General features: G+C 44.2%; 2 protein-coding genes across 5 annotated transcripts in view; one reads left to right on the top strand and one right to left on the bottom strand.

Annotated features, from left to right (window-relative positions):
• MEGF11 (multiple EGF like domains 11) overlaps positions 1–13,973 on the top strand; it is a 217,280-nt gene that overhangs the window by 192,741 nt on the left and 10,566 nt on the right. The window contains exon 22 of one of the 4 annotated variants that reach the window (XM_049811556.1): positions 9,428–9,494. The exons of the other annotated variants lie outside the window; for them this stretch is intronic. Within the exon in view, the coding sequence (XP_049667513.1) occupies positions 9,428–9,494 (67 nt within the window). The remainder of the gene's footprint in view (positions 1–9,427; positions 9,495–13,973) is intronic. 4 annotated transcript variants of the gene reach the window in all.
• RAB11A (RAB11A, member RAS oncogene family) overlaps positions 9,488–13,973 on the bottom strand; it is a 38,591-nt gene continuing 34,105 nt past the window's right edge. The window contains exon 7 of the transcript XR_007507397.1: positions 9,488–13,956. The gene's annotated coding sequence lies outside the window, so the exon portion shown is untranslated. The remainder of the gene's footprint in view (positions 13,957–13,973) is intronic.

Here is a 13,973-nt window from a genome sequence, read left to right as displayed (position 1 = left end):
GATATTACCCCACCCCACTGTGGCAATGTTCTTATCAGTTCAAGGAAATCAACCAAAGCAATGCCTGTTGGATCCTGTTGTCTGCCAGCATTATTTAAAATTCCAGTGTAGCAGTTCCTGACATCGTAGCACTAACAGACACAAAAAGGTCTGCTTTCCCCTGTGTATATCTTCATAATCTCTATGCATGGGAACTGGAATTTCAGCACATGCCTGTCTGGGTCAATAAGGCTTGGTGTCTTAGCAACTATAAGGTATATTTGCTTCTCAGAAAAGATAAATAACTAGATAATTGTAATTATCCATTAATATAACAAAAGTAAATCAATGAAGCATTAAGTCAGTAATCTAACTTTGCTATATCATTGTTTCCCAGATCAGTAGACACACAGATATCCTGCTGACACAGACAAGAGGAGAGATGCAAGACAGTATCTAGGGTGCTTCTGAGCCCTGTTCTTGTCCACCAGCATTCTGAGACCTCTGCTGTTACTTATGGCTCTCCAGCAGAGCTATTCAGACTGTATTGCTCGAACATCCAGGAGTACCTTACTTATCACTTGTTGCTATTGATTCCCTAGGTCTATTCATGAGCAACACTAATACTCAATTCACCACTTCAGCAATAGATTCAGATATGGTAAATCATAAGACAGCTCTTCCTTTAGAGCCTTAATAAGCCAAGGTGGGGCAAAGGGTAGGGAGCAGAGGAAGAAGGAAATGCAATTGATTTCATCAAGGTTGTCAGCTTTAAAAATGATGGTACTTGCAGGCTGTGTCACCTTAATCCAAACGAAACTCTGCTAACTGGAAAGCCATGAGAACAGATTAATGCAAAAAAGACAGTGTTGTACAAGACAGGGTACACAAAAATATTTCTATGTGTGCTCCTCTAAGTCATTTCTTGGTTATTAAAAGAAAATCTCATTAAAATGTAATAAAAAGGCTGGCTCCAGAGATTTCTCAGAGGAAAGTTTGGACAGATGTGTAAATATGTTTTCTGAGGTAGATGGTCCCCTTGCATCATGCATTTTTGCTCCCCAAACTGAAAATGCAAATGCTCATAATGTCAGATTTAGGATCAACACCATGAGTGTGGGTCTAGACCACTAATCCTGTTGCAGTCATTTAAATGAATTCAGAAGAGGTCAAAGCAAACACCTACCCTGGTTTCCCAGCCTGCAGTGCCATCTTGTCACAGAGCTATTCAAATATTTAGCTGCCGAAAACGTTTAAAACCCAAGTGATGCATTTGGACTAGCCTGGAAGGTGCTCACACTGCTGTAGTACTGGCTATCAGTAGTTGGTCAGCAGATTGTCCTGATATTCAAAAAGGAAAAAACAATGGATCTGGTATTTTCAGGGCACTTATCAAAATATATGGCCTGATATTTCCTTTAGATCTCCCACCATCTTACTTATTCATGAGAATGCTTTGCAGTGCTGAATAGCTGAGGATGGCCAAAAATACGCTGCTTCTGTCTATGCAGTTCTCCAGCCAAGTAAGACAAAAGAGCATATAAAGCCCCTAATGGCTGCCTTAACGAGTTTCATTTCCAAATCAGTTTGTCTGGTGCCATTCCCACTTTCTGCAGGGAGATGTGCACAAGTTGTACTTGGAGGATTCGTTTCTTTATAGAGCCAGCTGGGGTCACAAAGGAACCAGCACAGATGCAGAAAAAAAAAATGGCAAAGGAATCTCTGAACTGCTGAGCCAAAGCTCTGGATGTATTGTCCCCACTGTGCTCAAAGGAGATCATACCTTGAGGCAATGGACTGGAGCCATTCCTCTATCACTTCTTTCAGAGAGACACTTTGGGCAAAGGTACAAAGGACAGGGCGACGGGGAGATGCAGCCCTGCTCCAGTTTGAGAAGGCTTTCTCTCTCATGTGCTCCCCCTGCCTTTCTTGTCCTCCTCTCTCTTTCTGTGTATTATTTTGCCTTTTCTCTCCTCTTCCCTTGGTGTCTGCTCCACTCCGTTATCTCCTCTGGTTTTTCTCATATCCATTTTCCTATTGTCTTTTCTCACCCAACTGTACACACACTATTTCTATTTTCCTTCCTCCTGTTTGTGCTTTCCTCTCCCAGCCCTGTGCAGCTCAGCAAGGGTCAGCCTGGCTGCAGAGCACCAAACACAGCTGTCCTGCACTGTTGGCTGCATTTACTGACCCTGCTGTTCACAGTGTACACAGTGGGTACTACACTAGGGAAACAAGGTGGACGAAGGTGGCTGACAGCAGAAGCTAAAAGGTCCAGCGTTGCACTGACGACTGCAGTTTGCGAGGCAGGTCTGTCTTCATAGGAAGGGAGCAGTGCCAAGACTTCCCGCCTCTCTTCTAGGTCCAGGAGGAAGGTATCTCAGCTCCTTGTTTCCCCTTTGCCAGACAGACATTTGGCCACTGCTCAGGACCCTCCACGTCCTGAAGGTAGAAGCTTAGAAGTTGCTGAGTTGTGGTGAATGGAGTTAACTCCAGTTGGCGGCCGGTCACAAGTGGTGTGCCCCAGGGCTCCGTGTTGGGGCCAGTTCTGTTTAATATCTTTATCAATGATCTGGACAAGGGGATCGACTGCACCCTCAGTAAGTTTGCAGACGACACCAAGTTGGGCAGGAGTGTTGATCTGCTTGAGGGTAGGAAGGCTCTACAGAGTGATCAGGACAGGCTGGATCGATGGGCTGAGGCCATTTGTATGAGGTTCAACAAGGCTCCGTGCCGGGTCCTGCACTTGGGTCACGACAACCCCACGCAACACTACAGGCTTGGGGAAGAGCGGTGGAAAGCTGCCTGGTGGAAGAGGACTTGGGGGTGTTGGTGAACAGCCAGCTGAATACGAGCCAGCAGTGTGCCCAGGTGGCCAAGAAGGCCAACGGCATCCTGGCCTGTATCAGAGACCGTGTGGCCAGCAGGAGCAGGGAAGGGATCGTCCCCCTGTACTCGGCACTGGTGAGGCCGCACCTCGAGTGCTGTGTTCAGTTTTGGGCCCCTCACTACAAGACGGACACTGAGGTGCTGGAGCGTGTCCAGAGAAGAGCAGTGAAGCTGGTGAAGGGTCTAGAGAGCAAGTGCTACAAGGAGTAGCTGAGGGAACTGGGGTTGTTTAGCCTGGAGAAAAGAAGGCTGAGGGGAGACCTTATTGCTCTCTACCCGAAAGGAGGTTGTAGCCAGGTGGGGGTCAGTCTCTTCTCCCAAGTAACAAGCAATGGGACAAGAGGAAATGGCCTCAAGTTGCACCAGGGGAGGTTTAGATTGGGTATTAGGAAAAATTTCTTCACCGAAAGGGTTGTCAAGCATTGGATCAGGCTGCCCAGGGAAGTGGTCGAGTCACGAATCCCTGGGGGTATTTAAAAAATGTGTGGATGTAGCACTTAGGGACATGGTTTAGTGGTGGACTTGGCAGTGCTAGGTTAACACTTTGACTCGATGATCTTAAAGGTCTTTTCCAACCTAAACGATTCTATGATTCTATGGCAAGTACAAGTGGAGGCATTTCAATCCTCCTGGCGTATACAGGACTGGTTAGTTGTGCTAGTGGAGTGCTCAGACTGGAACACATGCAGGCAAAAGCAAGTGGGAGGATAAGGGGGGGCATGTGAGAAGAGACCAAAAGAAGGCTTGGCTTCTTCTATCTAGCAAAATGAATGCTGAGAGGGACTATGATTGCCATCTATAAATATGACGAGGTAAACACTAGGAGGGAGAAGAGCTATTTAAGTTAGATGACAGAGCTGGCACAAGAACAAATGAGGATGAACTGGCCATGAATGCATCGAAGCTGGAAATTAGATTTCTAACATCAGATCAGTGAGATTTTGGAATAGCTTCCCAGTAAGACTAATGGGACAAAGAAATCTGATTACTGTTAAAATGGAGCTTGATCAGCTATCTAAGTGATTATGTGCCTGAGCGTTTGCAGTAAAAGGTGGCTGGATGCGGGACTCGGTGATCAAAGCCCTTCCAGTCCTGTGTCCCTAAAGCCTGCTCCAGCTGCCAGCAGGAGTTTGTAGGGCTGAGCTTTGTCTCTGTGCAAGGTGCAGGAGAATGGCTCTGCATCTCTGGGGTTAAGGAGGAGGCAGAGCTTCCTGCATCTCCGTGCAAGTTTTTATCTACCAGCACCTTGCTACAAGTAAAAGCTCTTCCCATGTGAGCGAACTTATAAAGTCAGCTTGGGTGAAATGCTGGCCCCATTGAAATCAATAGATATTTTACTGTCAGTTTAAGGCAAGCCAAAATTCGACCTTTGCTTATTAGCTCCTACAAGTAGGTTTGGCCTTTATTCTTATGACATGTACAGCAGGAAATAACAACAATGCTGCAAGTTACCAAGGAGTATCATACATTAACTCAAGTGAAATTGTGCCGCAGAACTACCGCACCAAAATTTTCCAAAGCAGATAAACAGAGATACACACTTTTCTCCATACCCATGTCTTACATCAGAGCTCTCATTGCTTGAGTTAAAGACCAGATTTTCAGATGCTGAGGACCCATTTTGCTCAGAGGGCGTTCAGTGGCACCATTCACAGAACCACTCTTAGTGCTTCAATATCAGCTCTGTATTTTGAGGTTTTGAATTGTGCATGAATGTAGGAATATAGCTCACTTTCACAAAAAGCTGCAAAAGTTTGTGAAGAATACTCTGTATAAAGCATGAGGCTGCTGCACTGGTGTGTCACAAGCAAACGGAGGATTCCCACCTTGCACTTTTCCAGAACTCTTAATTCTACCCTCGCTCCCTACCAAAGGAGAACAGCGTCGCAGATAGAGTCCAGGTGTTTCTGGTTTCTACAGACATCATAAAAATAAATTGCTATTAGATGTCCTGAATTTTTAAAGCCAGCAGATTCACATCTATTAAAGGAAGTTCTAAATTCTACCAAAGACTTCACATAAAATTAGAAACTGCAAAACAGAGGTCACTGGAAATGGTCTGACTGGATGTCACCCAGCTAATAAAAAGGAATTCAACCACAGAAAGCATCATTAAAGTACCTTTGACTAAAACTCACCCAAGAAAAAGGAGGACTGCAAATACAGAATCGCTGCAGGATGGCCATCTAAAACTGAGAAACACGGGCTTGGACCATGGAAACCTGAAGTCATTAGTCAGGGAAGTTAATGGCAAAACTCTTAACGGTTGGTCTCCTGGAGGATAAAGGTATGATGAAGTTCCTGCCAGCACTTCTTTGCCTAATCACCATAGACTTATTTAAAAATCTGAGCATTGACAAATGGCATGTTGGTCATCAGCTTGTCATGGTGATCTGTTCAGCTATTTCAGATGAGCAGATAGTGACTTTGCTTTACTCATGCTAGTATCTCATTGATCTTAAAGGAAAAGTTGCCAGATATGGGGTAGTTTTAAGCAAATTGTTTAAATTACAAGCTAGGATTTTTAGTGGATAAATTTACTATGAAGTATTTTTTTACTCCAGAAAAGCAATTTTGCTTCACACTAAAAATTGAAGTATTTTCTATCTTAAAAAAAAAAAAAGTTAACAAATTATAGTGTGTTAAGAAATGATAGTGGCACAAAGAGACAGCTATAATCACATTTCTTTGTAATTACTGCATTCTGAAAAACTTAGCAATGTCCCCAAATCATTTCATTAAAAAAAATCAATTTTAGCCCATAGCTCTTCATGCCAAATTTTGGGTTTGTGAGCTGATTTATAAATCCTGTAAAAACACAGCTTTTAATAGAAACCCCAAGACTTTAATAAATGTGATTTAATTGGTGCAGCTGGATTGAAAATCAGCATTCATGTTATTTCTGCAAGTTTTGAAATGAAGAAAAAAGCCGTGGGCTCCGCTGATGAAAGCTGACAGTGCTGTTAGTGGGGCTGCGCTGATTTACACAGGCTGAGCATAGGGCCAGGAGCCGGCTTTCTTCCTCTGTGACTACATTACAAACCGGTCTGCTTTTCATTGCCTTGCTGTTGGTTGTTTGCTCTGACTGCCCCATCTGTCCATACTGTGGATCTGCTGTCAGTGTTTATGTTCCCAGTTTTGGGGGAGTACAAGGAACTGCTGAATGATAAAGAAATGACTCCTGTGTTGTCAACTGGGAGATGCCAGATGCACAGCCCATGCCAGGAGCAAGGATGTGCACTCACAGCCACTGCTCTTGGGCAATGATTGCTCTAGAAATATTGCAGACAACAAGCTTTATCAACTTTCTCTCTGCTCTGGGCATATCCTTGAGGAGAGTGGCTGGTGCAAAGGTGCCTAATGAGCTGATGACACATGTTACCTTAGTGGGAATATATAGAGACAGAAAATGAGAAGTAACAGGACGAGGCACTAGATATAGCTACCACTGCGCTGCTGGTGCTGTCTGATGTGAGATTCATGGACTGTAGGGCCACAAGGGACCATTGTGATCATCTGGCTTCACTTCCCCCACAGCGCAGGGCACAGAACCGCCCTGAATTAATGATTCTTTCAAGGTCAGTGCTGGTGGCTCAGCAGCAGGGTCTCTTTCAGCCAGAGCCTGGCTTTAAGATGGATTTGAAATGGGCTCCTTTCAGTGTGCTGGCATTAAGCTATCTTCGTCTGTGTGTGTACCTGTCTGTATACCTTCATATATATATATTTATATACGTATGTATATATATACGCACATGTCTGTGTGTGTGTATGGTCGGTGTATTTGTGCTATTGTGTGTCCTGAATCCTTCTTGCAGGCTGGAGTTCAGCCCATCTGGAGCACAATTACATGCTTTGCAAATGATGAAACCTCTTTGTGTTAAAGGTTCAGCTGAACAGCTCTAAAATACTGGGCAGTTGCTTGTAGAGAGACCCAACATTTTGTGTGTGCATGTGTGTGTGCGCGCGCGCACAGCCTTTTCTATCTGTGCTGTCTCCTGTGTCTCTGTGCAGTGCTCACACTGTGGTTTCCCCTGTGTCTGATTAAGCCAGGGCAGATTACATTTGGTGTAAAAACTCATCAGACCATTTTCTGCATCCTGAATCAATGGAATTCAATCAGCAGGATTCAGTCAATGAGGGCAAGGTTTTGCCTCTGGTTGTTACAAATCTTCACCCAAATGAAACCTAGTTTCTGCGATCAGATAAAAGCTTCTAAATGTCAGTGTGCAGTTTGTAATATATAGTGTAGTTGTCCTAAATGTGGTGCTCCTGGTAGAGAGGAGTATTTGCAGATGCTTTCCCTAGAGATAAGGGAGAGGCTGCAGAGCTCTGCAGCTTTGTCTTCAGTGACCGAGCTTTGGGGAAGCTTGCAGAAGAACATCTGCCTGGCTGGGAGGATCCTGCTGGTCCCCATTGCCCTATTTATAGAGAAACTTTTGCCAGAGGAGATTTCCTGACCCTAAGCCCTCCCCGGTGTGGTCACTACCTAAACCAAGGGGCAGAGGAGCTGCATGACTGCCCAGCCTCATGCCCTCCTCCCCTCTCTTGGTCCAGCATTTCTGCTTCATGCTGTATTTCTCCACCTCCCATGACATGGTTGTTCCTTGCAGGTCGTGGTGTGCTCCTTGCAGCAGACTCAACTGGCTAAACCACTTTGCTCAGTGACTGCCCTGCCCCTGAGACTGTGTCCGTGTTACATGGCACGGAGCGGTGTCCCTGACTGCTACATGGGACAGCCCTTTTATCCCTCCCCATCTGGCTGTGTTTCCTTTAAGGAAATCTCTCCAGAACAGGGTTTGGGCCATTGTGTCTCTTTGCACAGCACCCTGCACAGTGCACCTCACCCTTCGCTGGGTTCCTGGGCTGGTAGCACAACATAAAGGTATTTGTGACCCCACACTCTGGGGACGCGTGGGACTACACGTCCTGAGGGGACAGGCCCACGTCCCCCTTCCCTCCGGTGGCACGTGCACTTCCAGGTGTTCCCAGGAGTGTTGGGGGACTCTGGGCTTCCTGCAAAGCCGCCCTCAGTGTCCGGGGACAGTGGGTGCTCTGCAGACACAGGGACAATGTGGGGCTGCTGCACCCTGAAGTGGGGTGGCTGTGGCACTGAGTGCTGTTAAATAGGACTTTGAAGGTAGGTGAAAATACCTTTGGGTTCTGGCTGTAGGTGCTGTGTGCCAGCGGGGCAATAGCCTTCAACATATCAGCGGGGTTTTTTGTTCCAGGTCTTAAAACCCGTTATGAAAGCTAAGGAAAAATTAATGAGAAATCAGGAAAAATGAAACGTTGTGGTAATTTTGAATACTTTATTTCGATTTTAACCTCCTTTATTGTTACGCATTTTCTTGTAAATACCGTAACATAGCAGAGCTGAACCCTCTGAAACAGAGGCAGAAGGCTTTCCAGTTTGGAAGCAGACACAGGACAGCAACAATGGCTTCATAACTTTAATTTTTCAGAAACAGGGTTGGGATTTGCTCTTGAACTGACACTTCCACAGGACCAGCTGTACTTTCAGCAGGTGTAGCTTTCAAGGAAAAAATGTGGAAAACTCAGCAGCTTTAGCAACTACAGTGATTCATAGACCCTCCTTGCCAGGACTCAACTGGTCACCATATGCTTTGTAGAGCCACTTTTGCTGTGGTGCCCCAGCCTAGTGGAGCTATGCACCCCCAAAATGGCGGCCCCCCTCCTTCCACTGACCATCATAAAGAGACGCTCCAGCGAGCTCACTCCAGGTCCCCAAAGTCCCCATCCCTCAGGCAGAAGCTGTGCTTGCCTCTTGACGTTGTTGCGCATTACCTAGCTCAAATGAGAGCTACATTTTCTGCCATCCTACAAATGGCAGAAAAAATCAAGAGCATATTGACACGTGCTTAATACAATAGCAAACTTCTGCAGGTGGTACCACTCCGGCGGCGCAGGCTCTGCCCGGCCACCCCTCTCCAGCCGCGCTGGCACAGGAGCCAGCAGCACCCTGGGCACACGGGGGTCCCAGCTGCCACACTGCAAGAGGTGTTTTTCCAACAGTAGTGTCTGGATGGCAGCCCTGGACTCCTCTCCGCTTGTGCTGGCACATCTGCCCAGGGCTTTATGCTTCATTATTGCCAATGTTATTTTCCTTGAATTGAGAGAAATCTTGTAGCCATTACATCTCTTTTAACTAAATACACAGATGTATTAGCAAATCCCCTTTGTCCCAAACGGCTCCTGTCTGCATGCTTATGTAGGTGGTTTTGATCCATCCATCTTCAGCAGTTTGAAACTGCTGGCATGTCACTTCATGTACACAGGCATTCGAGTCGTGATTACTGGTTACTGAAGGAATTCTTGTATTTTCCAGCATGCTTGTGTTCATTGCTTGGTGAAGTGACTTTCCTTTGTGATTTTCCCTAATGCTAGTGAACTGTCAAATTCATACAGATAAAGAACTGAAATGGTGAGGCCAAGGTAATAGTCATCTCCCATTTTTATTTGTGACATCATTGGGCTGAAGTCTTGGGTGGGAACTGTCTGTTTATTTCAGCATTAACCCATTATCATACTTTTTGAACAGCTCAGTAACAAAATCCTTGACAGAGAAACTGCAGACTGGAGACCCTACAGCTATCTGAATGAACTAGGTCAGTAAGTTTTAAACAGTTTAATCACTTTAGTAGACTTTAGAGCAATTCCAAATCCAAATCAGCCTTTCATAAAGGCATTAACAATAATGAAGAATATTGGTGGTGTCTTTATTTCACAATCAGAATTGCCAGTAGTGAAAGATGGAGAATTGAAAATTGTGCCTTTACCACAAACCACAGATTGGAAAAGCAGAGTCAATATTCATTATAGTCTCCCTTCCTAGGTTGCTCGGTTGAATCACTATCATCTACTCTAGAAATGTTTTCTAAGGACTAACTTAGAACATTAAAAATTCAAATTTAGGATTTTTTTTTTTTTCATGCTGAATAAAGTTTAGCACTAAATACTGGCATCTTGATAAAACTCTGGAGCCTCTGGCAGGAGCTGGAGCCTGCAATACACCCTGTTATCTCCCAGTTAATCATTCAGTGGACATTTTTCAGGCAATTTTGAACAACCAGCCAGTGCAAACAAGCCAAGAGTGAAGTTTAATCGCTCTTTCCGAGTTTATTCTCCCTGGCTTCAGTTTTAACAGGGTTTTTAGCAGGTCTTATCTCAAAGCCTATCCAGATTTAGTGCTTTGTATGCTATTTGTTTTCCTATCTGAGCACTTGGAGTTTAGCTTGTCAGTGGCAGAAAGCATTTGCTCTTTCCTTTACTGGGATTACTAATATCTCACTGAAAATTTGCAGTATGGGGTAAAGTGCAGTATTAAGTGGTATTATGGGATTTTTAAGGTCAACTATCTCACAGCTCACGTGGCAAAGGAATTAACATAGGGCACCACCAGGCATCACATCTTGTCACTGCTCTTTTGGTCACAAACCATGCCCTCCTCCAAAGATCAAGTCTTCCCTGCATCAGGAAAATCACAAACTTGTCAAGCTTCAATGCAAAACCTTTTCCATCATTATCAACCATTAATGTTTTCTTCTGTATAATAAGCTGCAGAACCGCTGTTGTGCTTATCTGTACTTAACATGGAGAGTTGGGGGAAGTGAGGATTTCCAAATGCTCCTCAAATCAAGTTACTTTTACCATTTAACTGCTTTGCTTACTAGCTTTATTTGGTTTTATCTTGTGGTGCCCTGAACGCCCTGTGTGCCACATTTGTCCTGCATTCATTCATTTTATTTTACTAGCAGAAGCAATTCTAAATCTCTTTGCAGTAAGAATGATGTAGAAGTGATAAATACTTTAGCTAAGTCATCTCCAGCAAAACAGTCACAATTTTTTCCAAGGCATTTTGCATCCCAGATACTTTTTTCCTTTTTTTTTTTTTTTTTTTTGTTTCTTTCAAGATGTCTTTTTCACACTAATTAATAAATATGAGATATTTTCTTCTTCCCTTTCAGTATGAAGACTAATGCTTGCTTATGCTAACTTTTAAAATGTTGAATTCTTGCTCAGATCAAGGCCATTTTTACATGAAACTGTAAAATGTTTTCATGGTATTACTTTTATGCAAGAAAAGCTGCAGATTCCATTTACCTGTGCAAATTTCAGAAGAAAGTTAAAAACTTCCATTTTGAATTGTAAACATAAAATATAAGTGAAGCCTAATAAGGTCTCATAGGGGATCTTGACCTTTAAGCTGCATCATGCATGGAAGTACCAAAGAGTTAAAGAGGTGTACCACCTTCTCATCCCACTATGAGCCTTGGTTTTTATGACACAGATGGTCCAGCTCATGGGTTGCAATAGCAGCCAAGCATTGTGCATGGCTGGATTCAATTAAAAATAGTTAAAATAGCAGTGGACAACTCCTCTGTTGTGAAATGTTATAGAGAGCAGATGTGTAAGTGAGCTAGAGGCAGGGAAGAAGACTTAAAGGGAAATTGAAGAGAAGTTTGGAATGGATGGAAACCCCTCAACGCTTCTGGTCACCTCCCTTTTTCTTCAGCCAGTGACTCCTCAAGCTGAGGCAGTGGTCCCAAAGGATAGGCTCTTTGGACCAACCAGATGAGAAAGAGCATCAGGCTCACAAAAATGTCTGTAGGCTTGTTAGAAATTGCAAGTGTCATAAATACAAATTATAGTTGGGGGAAAGGAAATTGTAAGAATATCCATGTGAAAATTAACTCGGACACTAATCTTCTAAAACCTGCAACCATGAGGAGTTTTCTTAATTCCCCCCCCCCTTTTTTTTTTTTTTGACCTATGAAACACATTTCTGATCAAATACTGTGCTCAAAGTTGGATGCTGTCCAGGCCTGTCCCCGGCTGACACCTTTTGTATTTTCAACTGTAGCATACCATCACTTTTCAGGGTCATGGCTGTACTCAGAGTGAATATAAGGATTCAGGGACTCTTCCGATGGGGAAAACCTTGCTTCTCGATACCACACTGGATCCAGGCTTAGACCCCCACTTTGATCTCACAGCGCAGGGAGAGCAGGAGAAGCAGCTACTCCCAAGGAGAAGGTGCTGCCTTATGCAGGAGCAGCGGCTGGCAGCTCAAGAAAAGCCAGGAGACTGTTCCTAGCAGAAGCAGAGCACTACTGCTCAGCTGATTGATGGTATCATGCCCTTTTCTGTGAGCTTGGCACCACAGCTCCTCACTTCCAAGCAATGTATCTCTATATCTGTGTCTAAAAGAGGATCAACAGAAGGCTTTCTGGAAATACCATGTACTTTCTATTTGCTTGTGTATCTCATAAAGGCAACCCCACAGGTAATGGGCATGTGAGTGCTTTAATTAGCCCCTCTTTGCTCTCCTCACTCTCGCAGGCTGCAGTTTTACAGCTTTAGAAAACACCTTTTCATTGCTCACAGTTTGCATCATTGGCCTTTGCTGAGTCAGGAGTCATTTCTCAGACATTTTATTTGGAAACAGAAAGAAAGAAAGATGGTCTCTGAGGGAGCAGAGAAAGGGCTGTTCATACCGAGAGGGCTCAGGGCCAAAGGAACAGCCCATTTCAGAGTCCACCATGGTCCTTATTTCAGATGCATGTCCTACACAGTGCCACAGCAGCACAGATCAAGGAGATGATAGAACAAACATGGCAAGGAAGCGTGAGAGTGAATCAGCCTGACCCAGCACCAGCTTCCTGGGAAGAGTGTGGGTCGGGGGGGCCAGAGGCTGTTAGCTATACGTGATGCTAAGAAAAACTATTTAGTCTTAACAGAGGACCCAATTTTAACTCCTATATCTAAGTCAATGTGTGTGTTCCCTCTGATATCAATGGGGCTCTCTTTGAGCCTAACAGGAAGACATTGTGTAGAAAAACATGAATCTTACATATGTGTATGCAAGTCTATGCATATATACTATATATAGAGAAGTAAACCTATGTATATCTACTGTACATACACATACAGTGGATCTTACTAGACTACAGGTATTTTGCCTGTTTTGCAGGACTTAGGTTGCCAGATTTGTGCTTTTTCCAACTGGGAAATACAAGGAGCAGAACAAAGCCTGTGGTTTTACTGCTGGCACGTTTGCTTGTGAGCTTCAAATACCAGGCTTTGTCAGAGAGATAACCATATCTGTTAAATGGAGTTGGAGTCTAGTAATGAGCACATTTGCACAAGTAATCCTCATGGACATGTTCTTGACATCAGAGTTTGGGGACTCTGTGGTGCCAGGAAGAGGCGGCTTTGTCACTTGCTGTGTGTCAGTACCTGTTCAACACAGCCTAGTCCTACTAGGTTCAAGGAATGGGTTGTCTTTGCATTTTCTATTCGCTGTCTCTTGTTGCAGAACCAGACTTGTTTGCCCTGTGACTAATCTCTCTTGCTCTAGTCCAGTCTTCATTAAGCAATTGCAGAGTCCAGCTTCCAGCTCCTATTCCAAAGCAGGTCAAAAGTCCTAAACCACCTACTGAGATCAGAAAAGGTTGTTATGCTCATTAGCTTGAGTGCAGGGCACAGCGGGCTGCAGACAAAAATGGTTTTATCTGTAATGTTTTTTTAACAGCAGTCCTCAAGGCAGAGACTAAAGTGTGATTTGCAGCACATCTTGAGTGACTCAAAGCTGCTTTTATTCCAGAGGACCAAAGCCACAAAGTTTGACTCAGAGCTGACTTTGCATTTCCCTTAAAGCCAAGAGGTGAGGAAAAATATTTCCAGCTGAGACTCTGATTTCACCCCAGCAGACAATTTATCTTCAAACTTAAACCTAGACTTTCCTGAAGTGCTAGATTCCTGGCCTGTTTAGGGCTTTTCCACATTCACTACTTTTGCAGTTTAAAAAATAATGCATCCATCCATCATTCATTCACCTTCTCAGGACTGCAATGAATACACAAAAATGGGTCATAAACCCCACAGAATTATAACAGACATAAAAGACTAAAGGCAGAATTACAGGGAGTAGGTTGGGAAGGGCTTTGAGGCGTCATGTAGCCCTCCCAAGGCAGCACCAACCCTACCTGTATCTTTCCTGGTGTATCCCACCCGGTGTATTCTTAGCCATCCTCCTATAAGAAGGTTTCTGAGTTTTCTACAGCTACACTGGAGTGAGAGAGAAC

The sequence above is a fragment of the Accipiter gentilis genome, chromosome 10 (assembly GCF_929443795.1).
Source record: "Accipiter gentilis chromosome 10, bAccGen1.1, whole genome shotgun sequence".
Taxonomy (NCBI): domain Eukaryota; kingdom Metazoa; phylum Chordata; class Aves; order Accipitriformes; family Accipitridae; genus Astur; species Astur gentilis.
The sequence above is the reverse complement of the archived record's forward strand: the minus strand, read 5'-3'. Positions and strand labels throughout refer to the sequence as shown.